This window comes from Giraffa tippelskirchi, chromosome 2 (genome assembly GCF_054371585.1).
Source record: "Giraffa tippelskirchi isolate mGirTip1 chromosome 2, T2T-mGirTip1v1.2.pri, whole genome shotgun sequence".
Lineage (NCBI taxonomy): Eukaryota > Metazoa > Chordata > Mammalia > Artiodactyla > Giraffidae > Giraffa > Giraffa tippelskirchi.
Window position 1 is genome coordinate 154,800,988 of NC_137276.1, and position 22,230 is coordinate 154,823,217.

The 22,230-nt window shown below is 39.9% G+C and overlaps 1 protein-coding gene and 1 long non-coding RNA gene across 3 annotated transcripts; one reads left to right on the top strand and one right to left on the bottom strand.

Moving 5' to 3' along the window:
• The first annotated feature begins 6 nt into the window (after positions 1–6).
• DNAJB11 (DnaJ heat shock protein family (Hsp40) member B11) lies at positions 7–17,316 on the top strand. 2 transcript variants are annotated; one of them, XM_081571409.1, is made up of 10 exons: positions 7–247; positions 4,479–4,635; positions 9,303–9,400; positions 11,119–11,251; positions 12,980–13,122; positions 13,889–13,971; positions 14,854–14,911; positions 15,896–16,007; positions 16,235–16,394; positions 16,858–17,316. In XM_081571409.1, the coding sequence occupies exons 1-10, from the start codon at positions 180–182 to the stop codon at positions 16,920–16,922; spliced, it is 1,077 nt and encodes a 358-aa protein (XP_081427535.1). In that variant the 5' UTR covers positions 7–179; the 3' UTR covers positions 16,923–17,316. The 2 variants fall into 2 exon arrangements, with proteins under 2 accessions (XP_081427535.1, XP_081427536.1); XM_081571410.1 differs by lacking the exons at positions 11,119–11,251; positions 12,980–13,122.
• On the bottom strand, positions 4,429–15,054 carry LOC145538773 (uncharacterized). Its single transcript, XR_014077238.1, has 3 exons — positions 14,828–15,054; positions 9,611–9,795; positions 4,429–4,669 (listed from the first exon to the last, which is right to left on the bottom strand). It is a non-coding gene; the product is annotated as an uncharacterized LOC145538773 (long non-coding RNA).
• Positions 17,317–22,230: the final 4,914 nt, after the last annotated feature.

A 22,230-nucleotide genomic window follows, 5' to 3' on the forward strand; every position in this document is an offset into this window, starting at 1 on the left:
ACTCGGGACTCCCGGGAAGTGGACTGGTAGAGGAGGGGGCAAGCTAGCTGTCGCTCCTAACTAAGTCGGAGACCCGGGCATAAGGCGGCCTCTCAGGGCCGGGTGGGCTGGCGAGCCGACGCGGCGGTGGCAGCGGGGGCTGTGAGGAGTGCGGGGGCCGGGGCCGGCACAGAGGGACTATGGCCCCGCAGAACCTGGGTACCTTCTGCCTGTTGCTGCTGTACCTCATCGGGACCGTGATCGCCGGGTGAGGAACTGGAATCTGCGGGCACGGGGCCATTAAGTCGGTCTTGGCTGGGAAGGAGGGTGGAGAGAGAAGGAGACATTGTCCGACGAGGGGAATGGAAAGGGGCGTTGCTGTGGTGAGGCGGTGGAGAGAAGGAGTGGGTAGTGTGGGCCAGACTAGTGGGATGGAGAGGAGGAAAGTGGGTGACCCGGGTGATAGGGGCTTAGACCCAGAAGCCCTAGAGCTAGATTTGCTCAGAGAAGCGAGGGTTGGATGCAGTGCCAAACGCAACGTGGGATGGGGGCTGCTGAGTTGGAGAAGGGGACGATACAGTGTTAAGTCTACAATGAGCCGTTGGGCTGGCATTAATAAAGTGGGTGGGTTGTGATGCCAGGCAAAGTGAGGAAGTGGGGAGAATAGGTAGGGTAGCCATGCCGGGACTGAAAGAAATTGGATTGAGGGAGCAAGGCAGACCCTTTGAAGAGCCCTTGTACTTCTCAGCTTCGTGAGATACTGAGCCTAAGCTGTCATCATGCCTCACTGTCTCTCCAGGGAGCATTCTTAGGGAGCTGAGTAGTATTACAAGCAGAGGAGAGAAACATTTTACCAATAGATAGTAGACTGGAATTCTAGCCCCACCCAACTTAAGAATTATGTGACTTTGGAAGAAAACCTAAATTCCCATCTTTGCCATGAGGATGATAATGTGCCACCTGTTTGAAGGAAGCAAGACCTCCTGGACTCGAGATTCTCCAGCCTTTGCGATCCACTATCCTGTAGGTCTGGTGCCCAACTGAATTTGATATGCCAGGCTCATATTTTAGAATGTGGAAAATAGTAAATCCTTAGCTTCTGACAAATTTGTAGGTTACTCTGAAAGGAGAAAGCACTACCTAGCAGAACTTGACACTTTAAGTGCTTGTTATTCTCTTAAAAGTTTTTTTTTTTCCCATGTGCATGTATGCTTGAACTTTGTTGGTTTTTTTTTCCTTGTGAAACATCAAAATTTCTAAAATAAAAATCTTCTTCTCCTAGGTAACACTTTATTGTATTTTTAACATGTTTTTGTTAACACTTTTTCAACTTAAAGCAATGTGTACCTTAAGTTGTTTGAACGAGATGTCAGTATAAATATTGTTAATACTCTTAACTATAAAGTTAGTGAAAAAGTGAAAGTGCTAATCAGTCAGTTCTGTCCAACTCTTTGGAACCCCGTGGTTTGAAACCCACCAGGCTTCTCTGTCCTTGGAATTCTCCAGGCAGGAATATTGAAGTAGGTTGACATATCCTCCTCCAGGAGATCTTCCCGACCCAGCAATCAAACCTAGGTCCCTTGCATTGCAAGCAGATTCTTTACCATCTGAGCCACCAGGGAAGCCCAACTGTAAACTTACGTCTTTCATAAAGGAGTCTCTTGGGAACTGTAATGTTCATACTGAGCTGTGCCAGCTATCTCCCTGTGTTTTTCTCAGCTATTACTTGACCATTTTTGTATTAAGTATATCCTAAGTAGGCCTCATTTTTTATATAGTTAGCTCTTTTGTTGTTAACATTAGTGAACCTTTATCTAGTTTTGTCTCAAGAGATGCCAGGTTTTTGCATGTTTGAGGCGAGGGGGATGAAGAACCTAAATAATCCTCATGGAATAATCCTCATCCCCTTGTCAGTGATACTTTTAAAAACTTACACATAAAATGATTTTATGATTTCCCTAAACTGTGACTTAGAGCTTATTAAATCGTTTTTTTAAAAGTTCTCTGGTGTATTATGTGGATCTTGGTACCCCAATGCATTTTTCCCCCACTACATTTTAAAATTATCATCACTCCTACATGATCTCCATTGTGAATAACTTTCCCATCCCTTGGTTGAGAGAGTGCATTTTCAGAATAATTTCTGCTGGCCAAAGGGATAGACTTTTGAGAGCATACTTATTTAGTCATTTCATTCAATGAATATTTATTGGTATCTGCTATGGACTGGATATGGTCCCTGCCCTCATAGTTTATTAGTCTAATTCTGTCTTCCCATTGGCCTTTCCTGCAAAGATTCGCTCTACAGTTAATTTAGTTCTAGCATAGTTCCTGGCAGGGAGGTCAGTGGCTCTCCACTTTGTCTCCTAGCTCATGCCACGTTCATATTTGCAGCTACTGAGACTTATCAGTCAGTTCAGTTGCTCAGTTGTGTCCAACTCTGCGACTCCACGAAGCTCAGCACACCAGGCCTCCATGTCCATCACTAACTCCCGGAGTTTACCCAAACCCATGTCCATCGAGTCGGTGATGCCATCCACCATCTCATCCTCTGTCGTCCCCTTCTCCTCCTGCCCCCAATCCTTCCCAGCATTAGGGTCTTTTCCAGTGAGTCAACTCTTTGCATGAGGTGGCCAAAGTACTGGAGTTTCTGCTTCAACATCAGTCCTTCCAATGAACACCCAGGACTGATCTCCTTTAGGATGGACTGGTTGGATCTCCTCGCAGTCCAAGGGACTCTCAAGAGTCTTCTCCAACACCACAGTTCAAAAGCATCAATTCTTCGGCGCTCAGCTTTCTTCACCGTCCAACTCTCACATCCATACACGACCACTGGAAAAACCATAGCCTTGAGTAGACGGACCTTTGTTGGCAATGTAATGTCTCTGCTTTTAAATATGCTATCTAGGTTGGTCATAACCTTCCTTCCAAGGAGTACGCGTCTTTTAATTTCATGGCTGCAATCACCATCAGCAGTGATTTTGGAGCCCAAAAAACTAAAGTCTGACGCTGTTTCCACTGTTTCCCCATCTATTTCCCATGAAGTGATGGGACCAGATGCCATGATCTTAGTTTTCTGAACGTTGAGCTTTAAGCCAACTTTTTCACTCTCCTCTTTCACTTTCATCAAGAGGCTCTTTAGTTCTTCTTCGCTTTCTGCTGAGACTTACAGGCACCAGTATGGGTTCCAGCAGCTGGCTCTGATTAAGACTTGACCTAGACAAACTAGAATAACTCCTATTAATGGAAACAGTGAGAGACTTTATTTTTTGGGGCTCCACAATAACTACAGATAGTGACTGCGGCCATGAAATTAAAAGATGCTTGCTCCTTGGAGGAAAAGCTATGACCAACCTAAACAGCATATTAAAAAGCAGAAACATTACTTTGCCAACAAAGGTCCATCTAGTCAAGGCTATGGTTTTTCCAGTAGTCATGTATGGATGTGAGAGTTGGACTGTAAAGAAAGCTGAGTGCCAAAGAATTGATGCTTTTGAACTGTGGTGTTGGAGAAGATGCTTGAGAGTCCCTTGGACTGCAAGGAAATCCAACCAGTCCACCCTCAAGGAAATCAGTCCTGAATATTCATTGAAAGGTCTGATGCTGAAGCTGAAACTCCAATACTTTGGCCACCTGATGTGAAGAACTGACTGATTGGAAAAGACCCTGATGCTGGAAAAGATTGAGGGCAGGAGGAGAAGGGGGTGACAGAGAATGAGATAGTTGGATAGCATCACCGACTCGATGGGCATGAGTTTGAGCAAGCTCCGGGAGTTGGTGATGGACAGGGAAGCCTGGCGTTCATGGAGTCACGAAGAGTCGGACACGACTGAGTGACTGAACTGACAATGACTGCAAAATTGATATTTTCTCTTTTTCGGTGCAAAATTCCACAACTCATACATTCAAATGAATGTTATTCTCTCTTCAGTCTTCTCTTGTTTGGGTTTGACTTAACTTATGTGTTAACCTCTGAAGTTAATTTCAGTCACTTCATCTTTAACATTCCAAGAGTGCTACTGTTAGTCAGAACGTTTATGTAATACAATCTTTTGAATAAAGAAAATCATTCTTTGAGATTATTTGATCTCTGGAAGCAGTCAAGTCATTTGAAGTCAGTAATAGAGGATGACAAAGAGACTCAATTTGATTATAGAGTTCTTACTTGGAAATAGTGTGTGACCATAAAATAAGAAAATGATTTTCTGGACTAAAAGTAGTTTTCCTAAGAGAAGAATGCCACAGATACTTTGAATAATCCTATCATTGTTCAAAAAGTACATAGCCTCTCATTATGATTGCTTCAATGTATGAAACTCATTACAAATTCTGGTATTTTTTTTTTTTTTAGTTATTCTTTTCGTGTATCACATGTGTACCTTCATTTTCCTACCTCTTTGCTCAGACACAAACCTAAATGTAAAGGAAAAAATTTCACTTTTAAAAATGTAATGTATAACCCTTTAATGAAATATCTTCTCCCTCTCCTGCATCCCTAGGCGAGACTTCTATAAGATCTTAGGGGTGCCTCGCAGTGCCTCTATAAAGGATATTAAAAAGGCCTACAGGAAACTAGCCCTGCAGCTTCATCCTGACCGGAATCCTGATGATCCACGAGCACAGGAGAAATTCCAGGATCTGGGTGCTGCTTATGAGGTGAGTCAGGAAGAAGATAAAGTATAAATAAAACCTGCAGATACAGAAAAGACCATGTAACGCAGAGTAACACTCCTGTTTTTCAGGTCACTTTTTAAAAGAAATAGACAATAGATGAAAGTACTGCTCAATTCTATATTGTACATTTATTTTAGAAGGTACTACTTCCTGCCCTTTTCATATCAGTATCTGTTTTATTAAGGAGAGTAGTGTTTAAAAAGATGAATGAAGGAACATAGAATTGGTAGATTAGTAATTGATTTTCAGTCGGTCTGTTTGGAAGTTGGAGCCAGAAGCAGAAACAAAATCTAAATGAGTATTGCAAATCCACCTGCCTATATGGACCAGGCAGATAATATCCATGGCAGGTATAAGATAAAACAGGAGAGTGGATATTCTACCTCCATTTTAGCAATCAATAGGAATTGAAAAGGACTGTTGAGTGAAAGAGGAGAGTGAAAAAGTTGGCTTAAAGCTCAACATTCAGAAAACTAAGATCATGGCATCCGGCCCCATCACTTCATGGCAAATAGATGGGGAAACAGTGGCTGACTTTATTTTTTTGGGCTCCAAAATCACTGCAGATGGTGACTACAGCCATGAAATTAAAAGACACTTACTCCTTGGAAGGAAAGTTATGACCAACCTAGACAGCATATTAAAAAGCAGAGACAAAAAAAAAAAAAAAGCAGAGACATTACTTTGCCAACAAAGGTCCATCTAGTCAAGGCTGTGGTTTTTCCAGTGATCCTATATGGATGTGAGAGCTGGACTATAAAGAAAGCTGAGCGCCGAAGAATTGATGCTTTTGAACTGTGGTGTTGGAGAAGACTCTTGAGAGTCCCTTGGACTGCAAGGAGATGCAGCCAGTCCATCCTAAAGGAGATCAGTCCTGGGTGTTCATTGGAAGGACTGATGTTGAAGCTGAAACTCCAATACTTTGGCCACCTGATGTGAAGAGCTGACTCATTTTAAAAGACCCTGATGCTGGGAAAGATTGAGGGCAGGAGGAGAAGGGGACGACAGAGGATGAGATGGTTAGATGGCATCACCAACTCTATGGACATGGGTTTGGGTGGACTCTGGGAGTTGGTGATAGACAGGGAGGCCTGGCGTGCTGCAGTTCATGGGGTCACAAAGAGTCAGACACAACTGAGCGACTGAACTGAACTGACCTGAAGAGGACTGTGACAAACTGAAGACTTCTTGACTCATTTCAAGGGAGCAGCTGTTATTCAACCCTAAGCAGTTTTTGCCACATACAGATGTAAGCACTGTGTTGCCAGATGATTTAATTTTTCTAGAGGAGTGGAATTCCTGATTTTTTTGGTAAATTTTCCTGGTTATAACATGTTGGAACTAATTCAATTTAAAATTTTCTTTCATGTGCAGATCAGAGAAAACATAGCTATAGTTTGAATTTGCAACCTCTAATCTAGAGGTTAAAACACTTTGATGTATCATTTCATTTACTCTTCATTAGGACAACATGAAATATAGTAGAGCTGGGCATATTCTTATTCCCATTTTCTTTCTTTTTCACTTTCAACAACACAGAGGAATATTTACTGAATCCTTAATAACCTTTTTTACTATTTGTAAAACCATTTTACACAGAACCATTTTACACAATGCCATGGTGAAAAATTTTTACAAATAAGCAACTGATAATCTTTCATGTGTATTAATTTAAGAGTTAGCTGCTTTGCATGTGTTGCAATTCACCTTTCCCCTAGAAATGGGATAAGAGATCTGTGGTTATATTTTTTTTTCAGCTTTGTTGAGATATAATTGACAAATGAAATTGTAAGATATTTAAAGTGTACATTGTGGTGATTTGATATATGTATACATTGTGAAAGGATTTTGCTCAATCCATCACGTCATGTATTTCTTTTTATAGTGAGGACATTTAAGTTCTGCTTTCTTCAAAAATTGCAGCTATACAGTACAGTGTTATCAATTCTAGTCACCATTTATTCCCATTTTCTAAAAGGGCACAGAAAAAAATAATTTGACTCTAGTAGTCAGGGAGCTACAGCTTCTGAATTGAGATTAAATCCCTGTATAGTGAGAAGATTGGAAACAAGTCTGAAAAATATTTTAGTGGAAAAAACCACAAAGAGGGGATTCCAACGCCTCCTGGGTTAAAGAAGTGAATGAAGTAAAAGTGATTTATATGCACATGAAACTTAAAACTATGGGGTTTCCCTTTCTTCTCTTAACACCTATAGGACCAAGATTCCTAATCTTAGACTCACAAATAAACTTGAGAGGGTTGATGGACCTTCTTAAATTACTGTATGTAACATTTTGTTTCTTGTTAATATGGATTCCATGTTTTGCACTTTATTTCCCATGAATACTCCCATTGCTTGCTAGAAACCCAATAATCAAAAATATTTTCTGGGAGAACTGTTGCTAAGAATTTTCCATGCTCTTTATAGATTCTCCATGTTGTTTCACCATGACCTAGGCAGGCTATACATGCATCATTCAGTGAGATTGCAGTTTAACTCAGAACCTTTCTAGTCCCCAGTTCAAATTTTCTTTCTTCTTTGCGTCATTCACTTGATTGCCTGTCTTTGGTCTTTGGATAAATTAGTGTCCACAAATCAAAATCCCACTAAAGTTGAAGAGTCTATTGTGAATACGTCTGTCTTCTCTACTGAGCTGAGATTACGGCAGGCATTTTAATTAGTTGAGACTGGTTGATTGGCCAGTCAACTAAGAAATTCCTTTCTTTCTCTTAAAAATAAAAGTTTGCAAGACTGGAATAAAACTGCATTCTTTAGATAGAAGAGAAGTGAGGAGTAAGTGAATGATAGTAGATAACTTTAAGGGTAGTTTTGGGGGAGTTATTACAGAAGCCTCCTATGTCCAAAAAGAAGCTGACTTAAAAATAGTCTTTGGGGGGTTTTGAAATGGAATTTCTTATGGATCCAATGTGGAATTCATTTCTTTGCCAAGACAAGAACGAGAGGTGGACTTGAAAGTGAAAATATTGAAAATCCCGATCACATAATAATGAGGGGTTTTTTTTTTTGTCTTTTAAGTTAACTCTGCCCATTTCTATTTCCCCAAAGTAGCTTTTTTTTTTTTAAGGGTATTTATCAAACCTTTTATTTTTCACCTGCACTATCATAGTGGCTTTAGTTGAGTACTCTAGTCACTTCTAGTCTAACTCATTTCTCTTTGATTTTAAGAATGCTCACTTTCTTATACACTGACTTTCTTCTTATCCTTCGGAATGTATCTTAAATGTTCATAGATTTTCTTACTGTGGCTCCTTACACATCATTCAGGCCTTGAGCCAAAAATGTGTCCTATTTACATATGCCAATCAGATCTTCCCATTCCTTTGCTGAGTCAACAAGCCCCATATACTTCCAACTTTTTTTTTCCTGAGCCAACACAAGTATGAGTTTAGAATAACTGTTTCCTTCAGTCTAAATAGAAATGTAAGAATACCAAAGAGCATAAAGTTGGTTAATTTTCAAAGTTATGTTTAGTTGCTAAGTTCTGTCAGTCTCTTTGCGATGCCATGGGACTATAGCCTGCCAGACTCCTCTGTCTGTGGAATTCTCCAGACCGGAATTCTGGAGAGGGTTGCCATTTCCTTCCTCAGGGAGTCTTCCCAACCCAGGGATCAAACCCGCATCTCCTGCTTAGCAGGCGGATTCTTTACCACTGAGCCACCTGGGAAGCCCCTTTGAAGTGCATATATTTCAGAATGCTCTCAGTAAATGGAAAGCTTTTTTTTGGAAGGCAAATTTTGAATAACACTGAAGCTTATTTTGTTTTACATTCTTTATTCTAGATATGAAATGGTCCCAATGAGAAAGCATATACTTATGACTGAACATACAGTTTTCTAAAACCATTAAAACTTTAGAAAGTCTTTTTTTCAAGTTGTGAAATTGAGCTTGAGCATCCTTTGTAGAGCAGTGTCCCTTTTCACTCTTTGCAGTTCAGACTCAGGAGGTTATGAGCTGTATGTGCCAGACAGCACTCTTCCACAAATGGATTTCTACATATATGAAAAGAATGAAAGGGGAATATGAAAATATTGCAGTGTAGACCTTTCTGGAGACCTGTCATGTGATTTCCTCGACTTGCCAATCTCTTAATTTGTGTGGGGTAGTGTCAGGTAGAGCTTTATAGATATGTGAGGCTGAGCAATGTTGAAGGCTGTCCTTATTTACTGCTTCTGTGACTAATGACAATCTTGTCAGTCATGTCCCGAGTGTATAGTTTAGAGAGATAATACAGCATAGTGGTTAGCAGCCTAAGTATGGGAGTCAAACTACATGGGAAGTAAACCTGAGGAATTCATCTCCCTCTTTCCTGTTACTGCTCTCACATTCATAGCCATGTTGCTAGTCTGCATGATGTTTATGCAGCTAGGTGAGTTCTGATCAATTTAAATTAAAAACATGAGTTGAGCATTGTGAAAAGTTACACAATGAACGCTGATCAAAGAATTTATTCTGATAAAGAAAATAACTCTTAAACATGCCTTAATACCATACATAATGAAAACCACATTCCACTAAAATTTTACACACAGTATCAGAGTTTAAAAATTTTAAAAACATGAATGTGAATGCACCTTACCAAACCATTACCAACTTATAATCATTTCCTCCACTGGCTTTTGCCCCCAGGTTCTGTCAGATAGTGAGAAAAGGAAACAGTATGATACATATGGTGAAGAGGGCTTGAAAGATGGGCATCAGAGCTCCCATGGAGACATTTTTTCACAGTAAGTAATTTATCCATCTGCAAGGTATTAGTGTCTGAGAGTGGATCACTTAGTGATTATTAAAGAATTATCCTTGCTCCCTTGTTCAGAATCTTTTGATGAAGAGTATAACTCAACTGATCCTTGACTAGAAGGTCATTCATCATCCTTTGTATGGGAATATACTTCTCTATTTTCACAAAGCTCCAGAAAAGACGGGGTAGTACTTACAGGGATGTCCACCTCGCCAATCATATCCATTGAATCAATCCCAACTATATTGGGGGTGATATATGTTGGAAACCAGTTCATTTTGTCTCCTCGCTGTCTTCCGATCTGCAAACCACTTAATGAGCAAGGTGATTCTTGTGAGAGAGAAAAAGTCCTGCTCCTATACCCAGAGCTGCCTCTTCATCCTGTCAACAAGAAAGGGATGACTGTGATCATCAGCATTGGTGGAAGGAGTCAGGGCAGAGACTCTCCATCTCTTGCTGCTCCCGGCTTTCTGAGAATGCTGAGTGGCTGGATAATAAACACCTTACCTTCCCACTCTTTGAGGCCCACTTTATTGAACATTTGAATTTTCATGTTCTCTGATGATGCATAAATAGGAGGTCTTGATCAGGGGTTTTGAGTCAAATTATAAATAAAAAGATATTTGAATATGCATTTCTGTGGGGGGAGGATGCAGTGCTTTCTTCGGATTCTTAAAGAGTTTTGTGAACTCAAAAAAAGTAATAATCAGTTACTATGTTTAGTGTTTGGGGGTGACGGTAGATTTTCAGGACCTGTGAAGATGTGTGAGTAATACGGTTAGGAAATCCTGCTCTCCCCAGGATTGATTTGGCTGCTTTAGCCTACCAGGGAAGTGTCCTGTTCAAACCTCTTGGCAGTTAGAAGTGATACCGAGACGCTAGAAAGAGAAAAGGCTCTGCCCATGCCCCTCCTGCACCAAAATCCTCCCCCTCTCCTTTTATTCAAGATTCAGGGAATCTGTTCACCAAGACTGGGGGGTTTTTGTCTTTTTTTTTCTGGAGGGAGGGGTTGAGGGGTTGTATAGTTGTCATCACTGTGCTAACATCTGAGACTTCTTAACCAAAATTTAAGATTATGATTAGAACTCCTATGGAGTTAAAGGTCACTGTTTATGTTAATCTTAAAGTGATGCTTCTGTTATTTAACACAAATTTTGATCATATGAGACCAGAACTTCCTTTTCTGTCAGATCCAGAGTTTTACTGAGGCTGATGCTTTTTTAGTTTAATTATGTATCCAAGATTTTTGTGCAAAGCAGTAGCTTCTTTCACCAAAGTTAGTATCTAAAAAGCCTATAAAAGTGAACACTACAAGAGTCCAAAATTACTGTTGGGTTCAGCAATACATGGACTTACATATACTATGCCCTTTCTCTATATCTCCATTATATTCTGATACTTGTCAGTATTAAGAGAGATTATTTTTTCATTGATTACGAATTCATTGGCATACTTTATACACTGTACTCTATGTCTAGACAATATTAAAAAGTAGTTTTTTTGTGTTGGGGCAATATATATGTACTATATATTTATACTATAAATGCTATTATAAGTTGTATATGATGTTATTACTTCACTGTATTAAAAATATCTTTCAATTTTGCTCATTGGTAGGTCACAATATTTTATCAGTGTGAAGAAAACAAATTGTAAGAGGTGAATTCTGATTTCTTTTCCTGATGATTTTACGCTTACCAACAGCTTCTTTGGAGATTTTGGTTTCATGTTCGGAGGAACCCCTCGTCAGCAAGACAGAAATATTCCAAGAGGAAGTGATATTATTGTAGACCTAGAAGTCACTTTGGAAGAAGTGTATGCAGGAAATTTTGTAGAAGTAAGTCCAAATTATGCAGCTATTCATATTAATTCTAGAATGTGTTCTTATGACTAAAACTTAAGAGGTTTCTGGGTACCTTCTCTGTCTTTTAGGAAGGGAGGCAGTGCATAGAATTGAATTAATCATAATCCTTGGTTCATGATACGCTGTAATTGTTTCATGAACTCATCTCTCAGCCCAAGAACTTAATAAAACAATAAACCAGGGCTTATATCCACCTACATGCTACTTCCCTGTTCCATCTCCCCACCTCCCTTCCAAGGTGACTACCTCGTATCCTGAGTTTCGTCTCTATTGCCGCTCTTTGTTTATTTGTTCTATTATATGTGTATGTATACCTGAATAGTATTTCGTTCACTCACATTGTTTCTGACTTTTTGAAAACAACATCAGACTGTACATTATCTTCTGAGACTAGCCTTTTTTTACGTACTCTTAATATTGTCAGGATTCACCCATGTTGTTTACAGCTATAATTCTGCTGAATAGAATTTCACTGCAACCACATTGGATCAATAGGCATGTAGGTTGTTTCCAGTTTTTTTCCAATTCCAAATAGTGCTTTTAGGAGGCCTTATACATATATTCAGATACAGAGATTAATTTCCCATGTTCCATTGCAGGCCTGTTGTCTGTAGTCATTGGCTATACATAATGTACACATCACTTTCTTGCAGTTAGCATGTTCCTAAACAAATTCCTTGTTAATCTAATTATTGTAAAGAATGTATGTATGTGACTTTGCTATTTAAATGCCCCCATGGTCGATTCTTTTTAGGAAAAATAATTACTCTAAGAGAGCATAGTGGTTAGAAGTACAGACTTTGGAGCTAGACTGCCTGATTTAGAGTCCTGGCTCTGCCATACATTGGTTGTGTGACCTTGGTCATATTACTGAGCCTTTCTGTGCTTTCATTCCATTCTCTGTAAAATGGAGGTGATAGCGGCATCTATGTCATAAAGAGCTCGTAAATATATGTGATTAGGGTCTTGCTTGCCACATAGTGCCATAACTGTTAGCTCTGATTACAAAATTTTATTGTTTATTCTGTTGAACTGGGCTTCATATATTCTTAGGCTCTGAGGGATTTTTCTCCAAGCATTTGCCTCATTCAGCTGCATAGGCATGCATTTCTTCATGTATTTTAGTTTCCTTTGATTTGGAGGGATCAGAATGTTTGATTGCAGTCAGCAAGGAGATGCTCATTGTGTCTCTTCTTACAGGCTGAGTATCTAGATTGAGGCAGCATTGGAAAACACTGCCATATTGAGTTGCCTGAAACAAGGAAGTGTTTTCATGAGGTTAATCATGGCTAATCTTGGAGTGGGAGCCACATGCCAGCTTTTGAAGGCTGTGGTTGTTCTTCAGGGCTCCTGCTTTACACAGCTCAGATTTCTCAAGAAATAGTAATTCTGTGGACTGTGTTAACTCAGTAGTATTTCTTTGTGGCTTAGAAAAAGTGATCCTATACACACTATCTTCTAGTTCTCTTCTTTCTTACCCTCCTTTCTCTCCTCCAGCTTTGGAATTTGAGTCTGTTAAAGATCCATTTACTACAGTCCTCTGTGGGGGCTGACTTGTAACTCCTCCAGGACTTCTCTCAGCTGTGGGTCTCCCTGAAGGATGGCTTGGGAGAGAAGGGGAGGTTCCAGCCCAGATCTGGTGAGGAAACCGAAATCTGGGGGATGCGAAAGAGAAACTTATGCTGTGTGTGCACTTCCTAGGTGGTTAGAAACAAACCTGTGGCGAGGCAGGCCCCTGGCAAACGGAAGTGCAACTGCAGGCAAGAGATGCGGACCACGCAGCTGGGCCCCGGGCGCTTCCAAATGACCCAGGAGGTGGTCTGCGATGAGTGCCCGAATGTCAAGTGAGTAGAAGCACCTTCTTCACTCTGCCAGGGGACACTTTAATCATCTCATTGGTCTAATAAAATGCCAATGGTCCATACCTAGATTTTTTTTTCCTTCCTTCTCTTCCTCATGTCCTGCCAGAGGACAGAGCAAAGAAATTTACATTTTTGTTTCTTCTTAAAGTATCTCTTCTGAATATCTTCTTTTATGTCTATAAACTAATCAGCTTTATTTCTGAATATTCTTAAAGCTGTTGATATTCCATTTTTTTCTACTTGGAATATTTAGAGCAATCTTATATGTCCAGCTAAATTTCAGATTAGAGACATACTGTTTGCTGATTATATTATGAACACAACTATTCAATCGACCTTCAATTGTATATATTAAATCTAGCTCATTTATTTGTGGGATCAGGGGAAAAAAATCACATAGGATAAACTCACCAGTTAGATTTTCTGATAAACATGACACTGTCCTTTCAGGTGGACATTTATGTAAGTGTGAGTGGTTTTCTCTGTTATTGATCCTCATGTTAAAGCAGCCAGCCAACTGTAGGCCCTTATGGAATCAGTGGTTACATGATTACATGATATATAGAAGCTTTGCCCTGGCATTTGGCAGGTGGAAGGTGTAAATGGATATCAAATGGCTTTGTCATCTAGAGATATAGGCTAGTCTTCCAAGAAAAAGTAGATTGAGTAGATAAAACTTGAGTTATCTGTATCTGGGATTTGGTTTATATTTTCATTTGTTTTTCCTTTTAAATTCTCTTTATCTCAGACTAGTGAATGAAGAACGAACATTGGAGGTAGAAATTGAACCTGGGGTGAGAGACGGCATGGAGTACCCCTTTATTGGAGAAGGTGAAATATTGACATTGGTGTTTTATTATCATAACTTTCTGCTGATTGCTTATGAATACCTCCCACCTCACCCCATACTTCATGGCCACATAGTAAATGTATGCATCATTTCCAACACACTTCCATCATTTTTTAGGACACAGGAAGCCTTTTGTGACCATATTTAAGCTCCTGGTTGGTCCCTTTAAGCTCTAGCATTACTGTTTATTCTTTGAATACGATGGCCAAAAGTTACTGTCCAGTAGCCTAAGTTAGGCTTCCCAGGTGGCGCTAGTGATAAAGAACCTGCTTGCCAATACAGGAGGCATAAGAGACTTGCGTTTGATCCCTAGGTCAGGAAGATCCCCTGGAGGAAGGCATGACAACCCACTTCAGTATCCTTTCCTGGAGAATCCCATGGACAGAGGAGCCTGGAGGGCTATGGTCCATGGGGTCGCAAAGAATCAGACACGACTGAGCGATTTAGCATGCACACACAGCCTAAATTATATCAAAGGTTAAGATGTTGAGAACTTAATGGATTAATTTGAACTCCGCAATAAAAGAAGAGACGTAACTCTAATTGGCATTAATAAGATGCTCTCAGACCTCATTTTGGGGTTAAATTTAAAACTCTAGAAGAAAAAATAGCTTTAGAACATCAGGTTCAGAAATCAGTGAATCATTCTTTGTTTAGGAAATAGGTCAACTTATTTACTGCTGTGCCTGAGGCACAGGTGAGCCTCATTAATAATCTGAAATTTGATAAACCAGGTAGAGAGACTGCGCTCACAGATAGGCTTAACAGTCAAAGCCCAAGTTAGTGGCTTTAAAAACTTCTTTCAACTGTCAAACAGATTTGCAGTGTTCCGCTTACAGTGTGTGGTAATCTCTTCTGACTAGGTGAGCCTCATGTGGATGGAGAGCCAGGAGACCTGCGGTTCCGAATCAAAGTTGTCAAGTAAGTCATCTCAGTTTGGAAGCGTTCTTTGGGGGAGCCTCTTATTGAGCTAAATATTTATTTACTCAGGACTTAAGATTCTGAAAGGTGTTGGGAGGAGAACATTGATAAGACAAGTAAGGAGCTGTGAAAGAGAAGCAGACAAGGAGGTCAGAGATATTAACCGAGGAAATGTGCCCCATGCAATAATGGGAGACTTTTCCGTAGAAAGGACCTACTGTGATGTCATCTGCAGCTGCTGGGCAGCTTCCCTGGTTGGCCTCTCTTCAACATGCAGTGCTCCTTACATAAGAATTTTGCCTGGACTCAGGCTCTCTTGTTTACCACTTTGGAGACTAGAGATGCCTCTGCTTCTAAGGATTCATTGAAACAGGATTCCCACCCAAATATGGCGAAATGGGCCCCCAGTGCCAAAGACGTTTTTCTCTCTCATAGCACTCCTTAATCTCAGTGATCTTTCCCCAGTGTTCTTCACCTACCTTAACTTTCTGATCACTTCCCGGGAAACTGGGATATGTTCTGTTCCCTGAATGAACCTAGTCCCTTCTCAAGTTCATATCTTTGCCAGAATTCCCTCTTGTCCTGTCCCCAGCCTCCCACACACCCTCCTTACCTGTAGCTTCAGAGCTGACCAGGCCTTATAAACCCAGCTCTGGAATCCCCACCCACCCACCGATCTCTGACACCCTTCTCCCCCAATTCCACGGCCAGAAGTTGTCCTTCTCTTTTTTCCATAATCTGATTACTTGTATTTTAATTACATGCTTTTGCTGTTGCTGATCATAAGCTCCTGAAGATGAGGGTTTAATAAATCCTACTAACTTTACATTCTCTATTAATACTACACACAAAGGAGTGTCTTAAGAGATGCTTATTGTTTGAAAGAGTGGCATCCATCGTTTTCCGTGATTTTTCTAAAAACTTTTTGAACTCTTCCAAAAAAAGACTTTGGAAGTTACTGATCTTTACCTTGTTCTCTTCTAGGCACTCGATATTTGAAAGGCGAGGAGATGACTTATACACAAATGTGACAATTTCCCTCGTAGAGTCTCTGGTGGGCTTCGATATGGATATCACTCACTTAGACGGTCACAAGGTAAGCAAACTAGTTCTTTTAATAGACCTATCCTTTTAAAGCCTTATTGTGGCTGGTGTTGAGGTTACTTCAATCTTTTGGAGCCACAGAGACGTGTTTTGCTTGCCCCTTCATCCTGATGCTCTGCTGAGCTGTGACATGAGCTCTGAGTACCAGTGCTCACTGGAAGCTGTGTTGTGCTTCGAGAGTACCAGTCCTTCTCTAGTCCGTCCCCTTTTGCTTTCCAGGTACATATTTCCCGGGATAAGATCACCAGACCGGGAGCCAAGCTATGGAAGAAAGGGGAAGGGCTCCCCAACTTTGACAACAACAACATCAAGGGCTCTTTGATAATCACTTTCGATGTGGATTTTCCAAAAGAACAGTTGTCAGAGGAAGCAAGAGAAGGTGAGGGTATAATGTTTACTGTTCAGGGAAAGATGAGGTCTGCTTTAGACGGATCAGAGGCTTGGAGAGTGAAGGCTGCAATGGTTGCTTGAGAAGAGGGCCCAGGTGGTGGGTCGTAAGTAAAAAGGAAAAGGTAAAGGAAAAAGGAAAGAGGTCAAAAGTGGAAAGAGGACAAAGAAGAAGGGATGGAAGAGAGCTGAAGAGCTTTCTGTCCATTCCAATTGCCTCTTCTCTTGGGATTTTGTGGGATGTGTGTGTTGTATGTCTGCCTGAGACACAAAGACAAGGGATCACCTTGGACGTGCGTGTATGGGTATCCACACGTGATGAAGTTGGACATGGGTAGTTACTTGTTTAATTCAGATCCATGCTTGTCATAGGGCCTTTTGTGGAGCCTCCCTGTGAAACACGCTCTTTAAGCTGCATTTGTGTTAATGGAGTCATTTGTTCATTCTTTCCCCAGGTATCAAACAGCTGCTGAAACAAGGATCAGTGCAGAAGGTTTACAATGGACTGCAAGGATATTAAGAATGAATAAAATTGGACTTTGTTTTAAAATAAGTGAATCAGCGATATTTATTATATGCAGGGGTTTTTTTTGTGTGTGTATTTTTGTTTTCATTTTCAATATGCAAGTTTGGTTTAATTTTTTTTCTTCTAATGATCATCATGAAATGAGTAAGCGGGCTTAAGAATTTGTCCATTTGTGTTGAGAAAAGAATGACCAGCAAAAGGTTTAATAATACCTCTCCCTTTGGGATTTATGTCTGGTGCTGCCACCCGAGTTTCAAGAATTAAAGCTGCAAGAGGACTCCAGGAGCAAAAAGACACTATACAAAGGGTTGGAGTTAATTGTTAGCTGTTTCATTTGAAATGCCAACTGGAGAAGTCTGTTTTTAAATACATTCTGTTGTTAATTTTTTTCTTGACTCCTGTTTCTTGTTGGTTTAGCTCCCCTGTTGTCTCTCCCATCTCCATCTTTTTTCCTTGTCATTTTTCCTTAATCAGCCTCATTTCCCTCCCTGGGAGCTGTGTGCTAGTTGGATTTTCCTCCCATGAAGCAAGATGAACTCACAAACCTGTGAGAGAGTGGTGAAGATCAAGTCCCCATACCCAATTAAACACACATGGCACTTTCTAGAGAGGAGCCTGAAGAAATTAGAGATTGGAGTGGATGAAACAAGGACCTAATTATCCTTGAGAAAGTATATTCCTTCTCATTTTAATTAGGGAATAGTAAAATCTGACATGGAAACTTTACTGTTTAGAAAGCACTTTTCATGTGTCCGATCTCAGTTGACATCAGGTTTAACAAGTCTTTGGCTTGTGTTGGGAACTAGGATTGTTGTTGCCCCTAGAAAATGAATTTTAAAGTACTAGAGTAACAAATTTACATTTTCTTCTGTCAGTGGCACCTAATTCAGGTGGTATGTGACTTCAATATATGTGAATTTGGAACCTCTTTCCCTTTTCTTCATTACACGGTCAGATCACACTCTACTTTTCTTTACTTTAGCTAGTGAATGTTTCAGTGTTGTTGAACAGCTGTTGCAGAGGGTTTGTGGAGCTGCTTCTAGCCATCAGTATGGTTCCAGCAACATTCCCATCTATGTCTGTATAACAGCCAGTGCTGCTGTTGCCTTTTCATTTATTTTGCCCTGTTTTATAAAAATTAAGGGAAGAGGGGGAAGAAATTTCATCCATTTAGAATAGTTAACAAGCACATCATTTAACCTTGATCAGACACTATTTGGATTTGAGTGATCTAACTGTACATTTACTTGGAAAGAAAATTGAGGAATATTTAAAATGCTAAAAATCTTAGAAATTAAATGCACCACATAGATACATATGTGCGTTTCATGGACTTTTTGTACATTTAATATTCATTATGTACTAAGTTTCTGTAGTTAAAAATTTCTGAGGAATAATTATCAACATTTATCTTCTATATCTTAGCCCAGGAGAGCTCTCAATCATGATTTGCACCTTGATTTTTTCCAAGATTTTTGCAAGAATCAGTCACATACTAAGCTAGAACTGTTCTTAGCTAGGAAGACCTCAGATATAATTCTTTTGCTGCAAATAAGAATGTTCATGGGGCTTTGTCACTAAGTGCTTTCTCTGAAACACATTGTAATATGGAAAGACTTGTATCAGAGCCCCATAGGTTTTCTTGTAATGAAGCATAGTAACAGGATGGTGTGGTGGAGATGACAAGATTGTAAAACCAGGCTTTAAAGCCCAAGCTTTTTGCACTAGGGCACAGCTGCCTTCCCAGAAGTTAATGCTGCCCCGAAGTGGAGCAATGATCCCCAAGGCAGCAAACTCTCTACAGAATGGGCTTGGGAGGTCATAGTGGTCAATATGTAAGCTCCCCTCAAGCCAAAAGTTTCTGTGTACCGAAAAAAAAAAAAGTCTGAGTTACAAAGTTTTCAAGTGAAGAACTGAAAACTTGTCCTCTTACTCATTGAGTAGAAAATATTTATTGAGTCCTTACTATGGGCCAGTTTCTGTTCAAGTGTTTTATATGGATGAGGTTGTTTATATGGAAGAGAGACTGTTATCCTCAATCTACAGATGAGGAAATTGAATTACATCTCACAGCTTACAAGCAATGGGTCCAACATTTGAAGCCAAGCAGTCTGCTCCAGAGAATGTATCCTCAACTACCATGAACTCATGATTTCTACTCAAAGAAAACAGGTGGTGTGGAGGAAATATTCTAAGTAGTGATGGTGGGAGGATAAATAATAGTGTCTTCAGCCCTGCAGGGAAAAATGTCCCTGCAGTGAGATATATAATGAAGCAGAAAGGGTAGTTGGCCTGGGATCAGACTCAGTTCTGTGACACTGGGCAAGCCAGTTGGAAATGATGAAGGGTGATATATTTTAAGGAGAGTTTTTGCACATTTCTAAGATATTTTGGCTATACATTTATGTAAGTTTAGTTTCTGCTCTTCAGCTACATTCACTATTGGTTATATTGCCAGATTCCTGAATCCTAGATGGGTGTTAGCACTCAGAAATCACTGTTGTTGGAAAAGGGAACAGGATATGGAAACTTAAAACCAATTGTAAAAGTTGCATTGGTTGGTCTTAAAAATGAAAGGAAGATTTACTCTAGTCTTTGAAAAAAGTTAAGCTGCAATTAGCTCCAGTAAAAACATCTATCCTGAACAAAGACTCCAGGAGATAAACAGAGGAAAAAAGTTTGATGAGTGTTTACTTTTTTAAAATTCTAGACTTTCAGTCACTGGCATGGTACCAGAACTCATGATGAAGGGTTGACTACGGGTCACAGATAGTAGGCACCAGTACAGCTTCCACCATGATTTATGTCAAAGAGCCCAGACCCTTTCTCTTTCCACTAAATGAAATCAATACTTACGAGTGGCACAACTTTAAGTATGGTATCTCTACTGACGGAGCCAGCCAGAGTGCAGTGTCATCACAGAGCTAAGTGTCGATGAGAACGCTCTAAAGCTGCTCAGTCCAATATGGGACATATGTCCCATATGTCCACTTCTGAGCACCTGAAATATGGCTGGTGCAAACTGAGAGGTGCTATACATGTAAAGTACACACTAGATCTTGAAGACTTGGTACAAAAAAGGAATGTAAAGTAATGCAATGATTTTATATATTGGTTACATGTTGAAATGATAGTATTCTGGGTATATTTGGTAAAATATATAATGATAAATAAAATACATTATAAAATTCACCTTACCTTAGTTTTGGTTTTTTTACTTTTTAAAACGTGGATTCTAGAAAATTTTAAATCATGTGTGTAGCTCACTTTACTGTAGCGAGGCTGCCAGGTCACTTCTCAATATGGGGCAAATTGACTTAATACTTTGGGATGAAGGGCCTCATGTTCACTATTATTCAATTACATCTCATTCAATTCAGTCCAGTGGTCCAGATGGTTAAGATGTTTTGGGATTCCAACTCAGTCATCTGATATTCTGTGCTTCTCCACTTGATGTTTTCTGTCCTCTGAGATGTCTCTGTTGGCTGAGACATCAAGATTTTTTATCCAAATAGTGAAGAAAAGAATTGAAGGCCAGCTCTTGAATTTTGCCATTGAAAGCCTTGCTCCAGGTTGTCATCAAAACATCAGCATATAGTCATATCAGCCTCCATGAAAATAGCTAGTTTGCATGTAGCCATATTTTTTATCATGTCTACAAGGATATGCTGAGAGACCTTGTTGAAATCCATTTATACAACAGCTTATTAGGAAATGAGGTGGGTCTGACTTGACTTCTTAGCAAGCCCATATATGCGCCCTAGGGATCAGTACTTAATAATTTACGTGCTTACAAATGATGCCTAACTTGACTGTCATGTTCTTAGCTTTTGGAAAAATCGCGCATCTTCAGTATTTCAGCCTCTCCTCCACAGTCCCTCAACATCACAGCCATGTTTAATAACCACCTCTATATTCCTTTAAGTACTTAGATTTTGTCTAGTCCAGAAGACATAATTTCCTTTGAAGTGGTAAAATTGTTTCTTGTCATCAGCTCTTCCCTCTTGGGCTTCCATTTCCTCTTACTGATGTTCATTCTGCCCTTTACATTTCAAACGTTCTTCCTGACAGAGTACAGATGCAAAATTGGAGGGTTTATATACCATAGTGATTAAAATGTATATGATCTAGAATCAAATTGCTTAGAACCAAACTCCAGTGTCACCACTTACAAGCTATGCCTCAGTTTTTCCATTTGCAAAATGGTAATAATAATAGCACCTATTTCACAGGGTCATTGGACAATTCCAACTGGAATTCCTGGCTTGGGGCAGATAGGCAAAAAGGAGCAAGTTAGTATTTCTATGTTGCTTAACTACGATTTGTTAAGGTTTATGCTTTTTTTTTTTTTTAATTTCCTCCCCTCTGCAATGCACGGGGTTTGCCTCCAGGTGGCACTAAAATAGTGCTATGCTAGTGTTAAAATCAGCCCTGAAACTCCAGACTTTTTTAAAAAGCCATTTTCTGGCTATTATCACTTAAAAAAAAAAAGAGAGAGTTATTCGTTAAAATGACAAGAATGATAACTTTCAATGCAAATTCAAATAAATAATGCACCTTGACTGTCTCTGCCCTCCTCTCTTAGCCTCACTTAATCCTAATGTAGATTCCACAGGGGCTGGATTTTGATTTAGAGATCAATTCTGCCAAAAAACAAAAATAAATAAAAGACGGCTCCTGAGAACTAATGTCAGTTGGGGAAAACATGGTGAGGAGCCAGACTAGATAATTAAAAACAAGTCAGATAATTAAAGCCTCTGCCCCTTCTAACAGGTCACTAACCTAGGACAACAGAAAATTGATAGACAAGGTTTTCAGCAAGGCATTTTATGATCCATTTCTTTATATCTTTGGGGGCAGAATTAGAGACATATAGTTGGATTCATAACTCACTAACTATGGCTGAACATGCTGTTGATTAATGAATCAGTGTCAACCTGGAAGGGAGGTGGTCTCTGCTGGCACAAAACAGAGCTATGTCTTCTCAGTCTTGATCTATTCAGTACTTTTATTAGTGGTGAGCATTCAGGAAGAGTTTAAAATGCCAAGTGCCTAGTATGTGTGTAACAGTTTCATAGCCCTTATGTGCTTGTAGGTCCGCAAGTCCTAGGAGAGAAGCAGGACACATTAAAGCTGACCAGACAAGCTTTGACTCCTGCACAATGCTCTGGATGGGGGAAGCACAGAACAACACAATTACAAGGGGACTTGCACTAAATTTTGAGGGCAAGTAACTGTAACAACAGCTTCCCTGGTGGCTCAGGGATAAAGACTCCAGGTGCAATGCAGGAGATGTGGGTTT